This window comes from Hyaena hyaena, unplaced genomic scaffold (assembly GCF_003009895.1).
Source record: "Hyaena hyaena isolate Hyena2069 unplaced genomic scaffold, ASM300989v1 scaffold_18, whole genome shotgun sequence".
Lineage (NCBI taxonomy): Eukaryota > Metazoa > Chordata > Mammalia > Carnivora > Hyaenidae > Hyaena > Hyaena hyaena.
This window is the reverse complement of record NW_024080649.1, coordinates 492526-503498: the sequence shown is the minus strand read 5'-3', so window position 1 is coordinate 503498 and position 10973 is coordinate 492526. Positions and strand designations below refer to the sequence as shown.

Genomic DNA, 10973 nt, shown 5'->3' with positions numbered 1-10973 from the left:
GAGTGTGATAAAGATGTTTCTTCTCATTTTGACTGAGAGGTTTTCAAGGCAGGACCCCAATGTTGGGCCCAGACACCCTAATAAAGTGCCAACTGCTCACTCCTGTCAACCAGCCAATTAGAGGCTGACTTCCTCCCTCACTGCTGATGACTCCCACTCCCCCTACCATGGAAATGGTGTGGTGGCTCGAGCTTCCAGAGGTCTTGCCTGCTGTGGAGTGTGGAGGTGGGATTGGGGGGCATGTACAGAGGCCGAGTGAAGGCATTGGAGGAACGGGGGCTGGGTTAGGTGACTGTTATTATTCTCTGCTGCAATACAGAGTGGGTGTCTCTGAAATCCTAATTGTAAATATCCCCTTGCACCCTGGGTTCCTTTTTTGATGATGGTGGTGGTGGTAATGTGTATGTTTTTCTCATGAGCTTTCTCAGCTCTAGAAATAAAAGGATTTCAAGAATTTTCTTTATTTAGGTATAAAAAAATACAGTACGTCCCATGCACCAGTGTGGCCAATATAGAGTTATTATCACTAGAGCAATCACTACAATGACAGGAAAAAGAAGGTTACAGGAATTTGTTCATCCAACTAAAAAATCTGAATTAAAATTGTTAACCTAAATAGCAACCCACTTATCATGCAAAACCCCTTACTCTATATGTTTGTGAGAGCTAGAAATGTATAAGTATTATTAGTAAAAAAAACCACAACATATACGTATGTGTGTATATATACATATGTATATATACACACACACACACATACTAGTTGTTGGTTTAAAAAAAAAGTCAAGTGTTATCTATAGTCTCCTGAAGTGTGAGGGCCCTTGCCCAGAGAGAAACCTCAGTCCATAACCAAGGGTGATTTGGAGAGTCTGTCTCCTTTCCTGCCCTCTCCTGTTGAGTGATACCACTTCCCCAGGGTGTGTTTGCAGTGGAATGTTCCAGATTTGGCTGAAAGTAGGAGATGCACAGATGACCACAGAGCATGGGCAAGGCAGGGTGTGCCTGAGGGATGAAGCCCTGCTGGGGTTTCCTGAGATGTGGCAACGAACGAGGTGTGTAAAGGCAAATGACACAGTTCTGTTGTGCAGTCGTGTTTGGGTTTGGACTTTGACCAGAGTTGCTGAGGGTCACATCTTGAGGGCCTTCAGGTCAAGCGATAAGTAGTAGATGGAAAGAGAGAGAAAGTGTGAAGGAGTGACTGATAAGGGGAGAGGGCTTCTGCTCTAGGAACATCTGCTCCACTTTCCAGGCAAAACTACTGCGGTGTAGATGAGCCTCAAATTGGGGTCACAGCTATTCCCAAGAGTGTGGGTGTGCAGGTGGCCCTCACCATATGATTTGTCACACTTGGTCTCCACTGTCCCTTCAGGATGGATTCACAGTTGCTTCAAAGTTCAACAAGCCATTTTCCTGACTTTGGTTGAGTTTTCAGTGCTCAGTACAGCAGTAACAGGCGTGGCAGGCCAGCGAGGTCACCTCAGGACCCAAGTCCAGTAGCTGTCAAGAGGCTCCCTCCCCCTTCTTGACAGGTCTGGGGAGAAGCTGGGAGTGGTGGGGACTCGGGAGAGTGTGAGGAAGTTGAAGCAGGCCTGGCATGATGATGATTCCAGTCTCTGCAGGGACTGGGCTGCAGAGTCTTGCCCCACAGGTCATGCTGTTTGCCTCCAGGCAGACAGGCATCTCACCAGGGTGATCCGGGGACTTCAAGGGAAGATCTCCCCCTGGCAGTTGAACCATAAGCTGCTTTGAGGAGCCACAGAAAGTCTTTGAATAGGACCCATGGACACAGGTGACAGGGTTATGGATGTCCAAACCCAGACAGAACATCAGCCTGGATCTTCCAGCATTTAAGGGGTAGCTATCACTGAAATATGTTCCCGTACATTTCAGGGACCTAGAGTTTGCTACCCATGGTGGTGAGGTTTCTGGGACTTAGGAGAAAGGGCTGCTGGGCTGGGGCATCAGTGCTACAATTTGCGGGCTCAGTGCCTGTTGTCCGAGTGGCCCGAGCTGCAGAGGTTTGGGTCCCCAGACCTGGAGGCACACAGCCCCCTAGTACACCAGCTCTTCCTGGGGGTCTGAACGGTACAGCTCGGCCAACATCTTGAACCTGGGTCCCCAGTCGTTGAGGAAGTCATAATTGACGTCCGGGTCAGATGAATTGGTGCCCAGGGAGCTGAGGGACTCGGCGATGGACTCAGAGCCCTCGTAGCCGTAGATGTGCAGCGTGTCATAGGGCGGGCCAGCGCCGTCGTGGTCCGCCTCGTCCTTCTTCACCTCGATCATGGCGGCCATCTCCCCCGGCCCGCCATGCACCGCGCCGGGCCGCGGTGCCTTCTGCACCTGCGCATAGACGGAAGGCCGCGCCTCTGGCGCAGGCCGCGGGGTCTTGGCCCCGCCCTGCCGCGCCGAGTTGAGCACCGACACGTCGTAGCTGGTGGTGTCCATCTCGCCACCGCCCTCCTCGTCATAGGTGACCAGCTGCTCATGGATCTCGGGCCCGCTCTTGCCGTGTGCGCGGGCCTGCTTCCGGAGTCGCCGCCGCAGGAAGATAAGGAGGGTGATCACTGCAGCGAGCCAGAGCTAGTCAGACCCGGCCCAGCCGGCCCTCTGGGGCTCACCTGCGTCCTCCCCTCCTCCCTCCTCCCTGGAAATTCCTGGGCCAGCTCAGCCTCCCAGCGACACTTGGGCAAAGGCAGAGGTTGGTTTGGTCTAGACGCCTTGTGGGTACCTTCCCTCTAACCTCCGCGCCCCCCCCCCCCCGCCATGGGTCAGGGTCGTGCAACCCCCTCATTCCCCACTTTGGGACAGACCCTCCTTCCCTGGGGATTTGGTCCTGACTGGCTGTCACGGCCACTGATTGGGGTGGGGGAAGAGAAACTGAGTGAGACTCCCTTAAGTTCCTTTTCTCCTGCCAGTCTCAACCCCATCTACCTATGTCCACATTTCCTGTCTCCCCCCACCATTGTAAATCCTGCTATGTTGTGTACAAATGTGGGGAGGCCAGATTTTGGAGAAAAATGGGAAGGGGATGGAGTGCAAAGATTCTGACCCATTGTTTTGTTGATCGCCATGCTGATGATAACAGGTAACAGTGTTGCTGGCAGAAGTGCTGCCCGTTGCAATCACAGTGGCTGTTCTTGGGCACCTATTGGATATGTGCTGGCACCATACTGGACATTTTCTCATGTTATTTCACTCAAGGCAGGTATTATTATCCCTATTTTACCCTTAAGCAAACTGAACTCAGGGAGGCTGAGTGACTTGCCCGGAGTCCCAATGTGGGGCAGTGGTGTAGATGTTGACTCTGCTCAGAGCTCTGAGGGGTGTGACTGTAAGGGTTGCCAACCCCTGAGGATGGGTGGGCCATGTGGCACAGAGAGCTCCTACGATTAGGCTCAGAGAATCCCCCAGACTCTGTCCTTCTGGCACTGAGTTACTTAACATACGTAAGAGAAGCTGGGATGCCCTGTCTGAGCCTCAGATTCCTTGTTTATAAGCTGGAAGTGACGACTTCCCTGCTTTGTTTATATTTGGTAAGGTGGTTATGAGGTTACGTGCGATTCTACGTGTGCTGGTGGTCATTATCATTATTATTAATTATTATTATTACTAATTGTTATTAAAAGGGGTTCCAAGTATGGACTCTGCCAGAGAAGCCCCAGGATGGTGGCACACCCAGGGGGCCTCTAAGGGGAGCTGCTGGCAGGAAGAGCCTGGAACAGATAATGTGGGAACCCCACAGTATCCCCAGGGCCTGTCACTTCAGTGACAGGGAGATCTCTTAATTTCCTCTAGAGGGCCAACCCCTGCCCCATCTCAGGACTGAGGAAGTGCAGGAGAATTTGTTCCCCTGGGAGGAGCCCCCAACCGGCAGCTGAGTGGAGCTGGTAAACTGCTGATAAACTGCTGATAGCAGCTGATAAACTGCTGCTGGGAGGGCCCCACTGCTTCCCCATCCCCAGTGATGGGAAACCTTCAGTGACCTGCACTGGTAACTTACAAGAAGACACTTCCTTCATCAGCTGCCTCCCTACCCTGTTTCACTCCCCTTTCTTCCTTCTAGGGCTTCCTGGGAGCGCTTCCCAAATAAACCACTTATACCCCAATCCTTGTCGCAAGGTCTGCTTCCTGAGTAACCCAAACCAAGGCAAGGCCTAAAATGCTCCTAAAATTTCTGAGGCCCCAACAAGAAAAAAAAAAAGATACCAAAGTTAGAGGAATCCTAAAAAAAGGAAAGGAAGCCACTAGAGATAATCTACACTGGAGTTTTAAAAATTTTCCTTTTTTTCCCCCCAAAGAGGATTTTTTTTTTCTCCTTGGGAATAAATGCGGAGAACAGTGCCTGGAATGCTCCAAGTGCTCAAAACATATAGAGTGAATGGATGAATGTCAAATATGAGGTAATTTAAAGTGAGGGAAGGGCCTTGTACCTTCCCTTTCCCCCACATCTACCCCCACCCTTGGGCATCCAGGGAAGTAGAGCTTCTTATCCCAGTGTCCTGCTATGGAGCCCTGAGGCTTGGGGTGGGACAGGGTGGGAAGCAGGGCTGTGCCTAGATCCCTGGCCTCTTCCTCCTCCTGTGAAGCACCCCTCTCCTCTGCCCATTGTTCCCTAACACCCCCCCCCCCCCCCCCGTTCCTGGGCACTGACCTGTGATGGTGAGGATACAGAGGAAGATGGCTACCAGCGCCTGGATGCTGACGCCTGCCTGGGCGGCCATATCCTCACAGTAGGTGAACTCGCCATGCTCATTGCACTTGCAGATGGTCACGACCAGCGTGTTGGTGCCTGTGAGGCTCGGCCTCCCATTGTCTGATATGAGCACGGGCAGGTAGTGGACCTTGGCACGTTCCCGGTCAAACTGTCCATACTTGACTAAAATGTTGGCTGTGTTATCTGGAAACATTAGGGCTGCAGAGTCAGGCTCTGGCGTCCAGAGTGCCTGACCCCTTGTCCAGACTGATGATATGGCCTGCCTCTTCCAGGGGACCCTCTGTGACTGCGCCAGCCCATGTGCAGCCTGGGCTGCTTCTCTGCCCTTTGCACCCCCTGCCTTATGTATCAGCGATGTGAGTGCAGGTCTCTTCCTCCAGAGAGGGGGTATTTGGGGCAGCTGCTCTGACCTAGCCTCTAAGAATGGCTTGGCCAAAATGTAAAGTCCTTGCTTTCAGTTTCTGTGGGCAACTGATTCGTCTGACCCCTCCCCCTCTTCCTAACTCTACTCTAATAACAGGTAACTAATAACTCTACTCTTTTTTTGGCTTAATTAATGCATTTTTGCAAGCTTTGGTGATGGGGAAAAATAAAGTTTTTCAAAGTCTTTCAGCATTGGGCTAACTTCAAAGGCTGTGTCTGCTATTCCTGAAAGTCCGTTAGAAAGTGAAAACAATGCACATGTTCCCTGAGGCACCAAGGGAGTGATGACACAGTAACTGAGGTTGTCCTGGGCAGGCTGACTGGGAATATGCTTTGGCCCAATTATTGGCTGTCCCTCCCAGCTCCAATCAGTGGTTCCACACACTGAAGAATCCCCCAGGGAGCTTTTTAAACAGATTTTCAGAGCCTTGCTCCCCTTTCCCCGCCATTTTCCTCCCTCTCCCCCCATCTCCCATACCCACGTTTCAGATTCAGTGACTCTGGGCAGAGGCCAGATAGTCTGCCTTTTGTACGCTCTTGGGAGGTTATGATGCTGGTGGTCAGAGTGTCTAGGGGTTTCCTGTTCCAGGATTTATCTAGCCCTGCAGGGTCAGCTCCCTCAGGAAGCTGCCCAACTGCAAAGGGGGCCATATTTTAGATTTCAAATGAAAGCTCAATACATTTTGTTATTAAGTAACCATGTCTATTATAATTAAAAATAATAGGTATATGGCCATTGATACTTTGTGAGAAATATATTCACTTAATATTAACAGGACATTCATGCTGTAAGTGAATCTGGCAGCAACAGGCTTCCCTCCTGGTTGTACATGGCATGTCTTTGGGGTGGCACTTAAGTTTTCTATCCCAATGCAGACCCCCATCTGAGGTGGGATTGAGGTGGACATGGGGGATCGGGTGACAGGTATTTTTGCCACATGGTTTACTACTAAAAACAGCTGAATGTTTGAATGGTCTATCATTGACTGTCAGCACATCATGGCCACCTTTTCTCTAAGATTGGCTCCTTAAGGATGAGTCTGTGGCTGATCCCCTGGATCTGCCTTCTGCTCTAAGGGGCCCTGACCTTCCTCTCAGGTGGCACTGGCTGTTCTGTCCAGGAGTCCTCATCCACCATAGTTATGTCATCAGAGAAAGGCAGGGATGCTACCCTGTGCTGGGTGAAGGATTGCTCTATTAGACCCAACAGGGATTTTCTCTGTTTTCCTCCTCAGGAAGCCGCTGAAGCCATGAAGGCTTGTCTACTTTCGGCTGGAATTCAGTCTGCTCAGCATCGTCACTCCTGTAAGTGTATGCTCATCAGAAGCTCTGACTGGCCGCTGCTGACATCACAGACTCTGGGCTATGAGGAGTGGACCAGATCCCGTCCTGGGGCCACCTGGTGGTAAGTAGTTATTGTAGCTGAATTAAGACAAAGTTCACTGTATTCTTGGCATTTTAGATTTCATGTTTCCAGTTTTGACTCTTTGGTAGTGACCTCAGAATTCATAGAGAATTTGCAGCTGTGCTGAGCATAGAGCTCCAGTGTGGGATGGGCCCCCGTGGCTAGTTCGTGAACTGAGCGAGCGTCTGCACCCTATGTCGATTCTATATTCCTTGCTGACCTGAGCATCTTACGGGGAATGTGGACTTGGCGGTTTGGCCAGGCTAGCTCCGAGCATTGCACAGCCCAGTAAGGAGTTGTACAAAAATATCCTGTAACTTATGAGCACTGAGTGTTATGTGGAAACTAATTTGACAATAAACTATTTGTAAAAAAAAAATAAAAAAAAAATAAAAGTAACTAATACTAAAAAAAAAAAAAAAAAAAAAAAATATCCTGTAACTCGAAGACCCTGGTGAGGGCTTGCGCCTACTTTGTTGGCTGTTTCTTGACCCCGGTGCTTCAAGACTCAAATAACTCTGCCCCTGGCCCTGCCAGTAGCCAGGCTGACAACTTTGATGCGTACCGTGATTATCTGTCAGGGTGAAGTTGCTGTCCTCAGTGCTCAGAGAGAATTTGAACTTCACATCTCGTGGCGTTATGTCCTTATCTATTGCCGAGATTTGCACGACCAGCTGGAGTGTGGAAAATGAGGGATAGTCAGTGGTGGTGTTGGGGTGGCTGGGTGTTCAGTAGCGGTGACTTTGGGATCAGATCTGACTGTGGCTGCATCTTTTCTGCAACACTTACCTAAATAGTCTCCAAAAATCCACCCTTTGGATCACCCTCCCCACCAGTCTATTCTTCATAGAGTCTCCCTGAGCCTCAGTTTCTCCATCTATAGAGTGGGGATAATATCACCTTTCCTCAAGACTGTTGTGCAGGTTACATTAAGCTCAGTGAAATGCCAGCTGACTGTGGGTGGGAGGTGGTGCCTTTCAGCCTGTCGTCAGTGAGCGTGCCTCGCCTTCCCAGCGGAGCCAGACTCACCTTGCCCTGGGCAGCGTTCTCACACACTCTGGGCTCGTAGGGCTGGGCGAACTCTGGAGCGTTGTCATTTTCATCCATAACTTCGATGTAAACTTGGACAATGGATTCTTTGCCTGTGGAGTACCCTGCAGGGAGAAAGGGCTTGTGATTGCCATCGGCTCAGATGATGCCATTCACAGGGGTAGAAAATATGTGGATGGGGAGTCCTGGAGGGGTGCCCTTTGTGCAGGAAGAGGGGGCTATGGACCTCTGGAAGACAGGCCAGGGATGGCATTCTGGATGAAGAGATAGAAGAGGAAGGCAGGGGGGTCAAGTTTCATGCACAGGGATATTTACTAAAGTTACTTATAAGAATCAAAAAGGTAAACAATGCAAGCAAATTAAAGAAGGTTTTAATTAAATTAATTAAATTAATATAATTTATTTACATAAATAAAATCAATTAATTACAAAGTAATTAAAAGGTAAACTTAAGTGAGATGGGATTAAAAATTAAATCACTTTATTTTTTTCAGTTTATTAAAAAAATTTTTTTTAACATTTATTTATTTTTGAGAGACAGAGAGAGACAGATCATGAGCAGGGGAGGGGCAGAGAGCGAGGGACACACAGAATTGGAAGCAGGCTCTAGGCTCTGAGCTGTCAGCACAGAGCCCAACGCGGGGCTGGAACCCATGAAATGTGAGATCATGACCTGAGCCAAAGTCGGACACTCAACCGACTGAGCTATCCAGGAGTCCCTAAACCACTTTCAAAGAATGGAATGTGTGGCTATTTATAATGCCCATGTAAATTACACATAAAATGTAATATGAAAAGACATTTTAGTACTATAAGAAAATGGCTCTGGAATAAGGTTAAGTAAAAACTCAGGATATGATTTTTATATAAATATTATGATCTCACTTATATAAAATTATGTATAGAAAAAAAAACACCAGAGAAAGTACACTAAAATGTCAACAGTAATTATTTCTGTATGGTGGGATTATGGGGGAATGATTTTCTTCAATTTTTCTGTGTTTCTCATATTAAAAATTTTTTAAAATGTTTATTTTTTAAGAGAGAGAGAGAGACAGAATATGAGTGGGGGAGGGGCAGAGAGAGAGGGAGACACAAAATCCAAAGCAGGCTCCAGGCTCTGAGCTGTCAGCACAGAGACCAACATGAGGCTCAAACTCATAGACTCTGAAATCATGACCTGAGCCGAAGTCGGACACTTAACTGACTGAGCTACGCAGGCGCCTCATCCCATATTTTAAAATGAACAACAAACCATTATTTTAAAGTTTAAAAATGTGCAAATGAGATTAGATGGGGAAGAAAGGGGCAAAGACTGATCTGGAAAACACCAAGAGTCCATCGCAGTTGGAGCTTGGCTGTGTGGTCAGGGGGATGGCCAAGTCTGGGAGGCCCAGAAGGAGGGAGGGGACGCTCTAGGGGAGCACCAGCGGGGCCTTGGTCAAGCCCCCCCCCCCCCCCCCCCCCCCCCCCCCGGGCCCTGGTGGTCTCCTGGGTAAGGTAGAGATATTAATCCATCTCCTGGAGCTGTGATTTTACTCATGTAAGTAAAGGATACAAAATTCCAACACTTGCCTTGCCTTCCCCTCTGGCAAAAGTGACACTAATCTGGAGAACCTAATAATCTTGAAGTTGGAAGCTGCTTCAGATATTGAATTCAACCCACTGACTGGCATTTAAATTGTCCCTCCTTCTTTCCCCCCAAACAGTCTTTTCCAAACATCAGTGATAATAAGAATGACGTGATACTTATTTGATGCACATTCCTTGGTCCCATTTCTGGATCACTGGACCAGAACCTCCAGGGAAGGCTCTATGTTTAAAAGCTCCCTTAGGTGATTCTTATCACAGAGATCTCTAGCAGACTCTTTTATGACAGTGCTGCTTCAACTGTAATGTGTAAGAGGCTCTGATTCAGTCTGGGGGTAGCCCAAGATTCTACCCTTCCAACCAGGTTGCAGGTGATGTGGGTGCTGCTGGTCCATCCACACCTTGGGGATAAAGGCTCTATAGTATCCCAGCCAAGCTGTGCTTTAGCAGGAGCTTGTAATACCCCTGGAGCCCCAGAATGACAGATTACATCTATTTTGAAGGAATGAGGGAAAGGAGAAAAGCCCAGGTCCCCTAGCATCTGGGACCACTCACCAGTAGAATCCAGTTCTTTGGCCTCCACTGTCAGGTTATACCAGGGGTAGACTTCTCTGTCCAGTTCTTTCTCATTGTAAATGTTCCCTTGCTTGGTTATTTGGAAGAACTGGCCCTTGTCACTGGTCTTGCGGATGGAGTATCTGCCAGGGGAGAGAAATTCATGGCTTTCTTTTGTTCTTTGCTGAGTCTAAAGTCCTGAGCATGACTGACGAGGCCCTTCAGGCCCTTGTGTCTTCTCCATCCTCCTCTTACTGCTCATTGTGCCCTCCCACCTAGAGGGACTCAGGGAGGTGAGACCATCCCTTCCATTTTAGCAGGGTTGCCCTGGCTGGGCTGGAGGTGGTACCTTGAGACTCCATCATTAGCACTCTGAGAGCTGTGGCAGGAGAAGCCTTAAACAAATACACCAGAGCTGGGCTTGGTTTTTGTCATTCACGAAAAGGTGGTTGGCCAAGAGCCAGGAAGAAATTTAAGAAAAAAAAAAAAAAGGAGCTGGAATAGATAGGAAATGATTGAAAAGAAATTAAACATATGAAGTAAAAATTTGAAAAGTTCTTCCAGAAATCAATAATATGAATAAATGAGTGATGAATACATATGAAATATATAGTGTATATTTGCTATTACTGAGGAAAATTCCAGAACAAAAAGAACAGAGCTGTAACAAAAGATATAATAAGAAAACATACCTGATCTAAAGAAAGGCATAAGTCTGCAGATTAAAAGAGGTCATTAATATCAGGCATAATTTCCAAAAGAGATCAATGTTTACGTATAGCCTCGTGACACTTTTGATTTTTAAGGTTATACGAAGGAACGAAACAGAGTCCAGACAGAAAAATATGTTCTTGTGAAGAAAATCAGACTTATTCCAGCTATCCTCACAAAATTAAATTCTAGAACACATGGATAGTATTTTGAAAGGAAGTGTCTACATACTGAAGATTATAGGAACATATCTGGTGTTATTAGCATAAGAAGGCAAAAGAATTGAGGTATTTGTAAATATACAAGAACTCAGGAAGTATATCATGTGCAGAGATGGGTCTTGAAACATTTTTATAAAAACTTACTTTCCCACACTGAGATACCACCTCACGCCAGTCAGAGTGGCTAAAATGAGCAAATCAGAGAACTCTAGATGCTGGCGAGGATGTGGAGAAACGGGCACCCTCCTACACTGTTGGTGGAAATGTAAACTGGTACAGCCCCTCTGGAAAACAGTGTGGA

At 47.9% G+C, this 10973-nt stretch overlaps 1 protein-coding gene across 2 annotated transcripts in view; it reads right to left on the bottom strand.

The window, feature by feature from the left end:
• Window positions 1-437: 437 nt before the first annotated feature.
• The window catches only part of CDH5 (cadherin 5), a 36943-nt gene continuing 26407 nt past the window's right edge, over window positions 438-10973 (bottom strand). For both annotated transcript variants that reach the window (XM_039223161.1, XM_039223165.1), the window contains exons 8-12: window positions 9741-9883; window positions 7575-7699; window positions 7111-7219; window positions 4655-4900; window positions 438-2567 (exon numbers count right to left, since the gene is read on the bottom strand). In XM_039223161.1, the coding sequence (XP_039079092.1) occupies window positions 2053-2567; window positions 4655-4900; window positions 7111-7219; window positions 7575-7699; window positions 9741-9883 (1138 nt within the window). In that variant the 3' untranslated portion in view covers window positions 438-2052. The remainder of the gene's footprint in view (window positions 2568-4654; window positions 4901-7110; window positions 7220-7574; window positions 7700-9740; window positions 9884-10973) is intronic.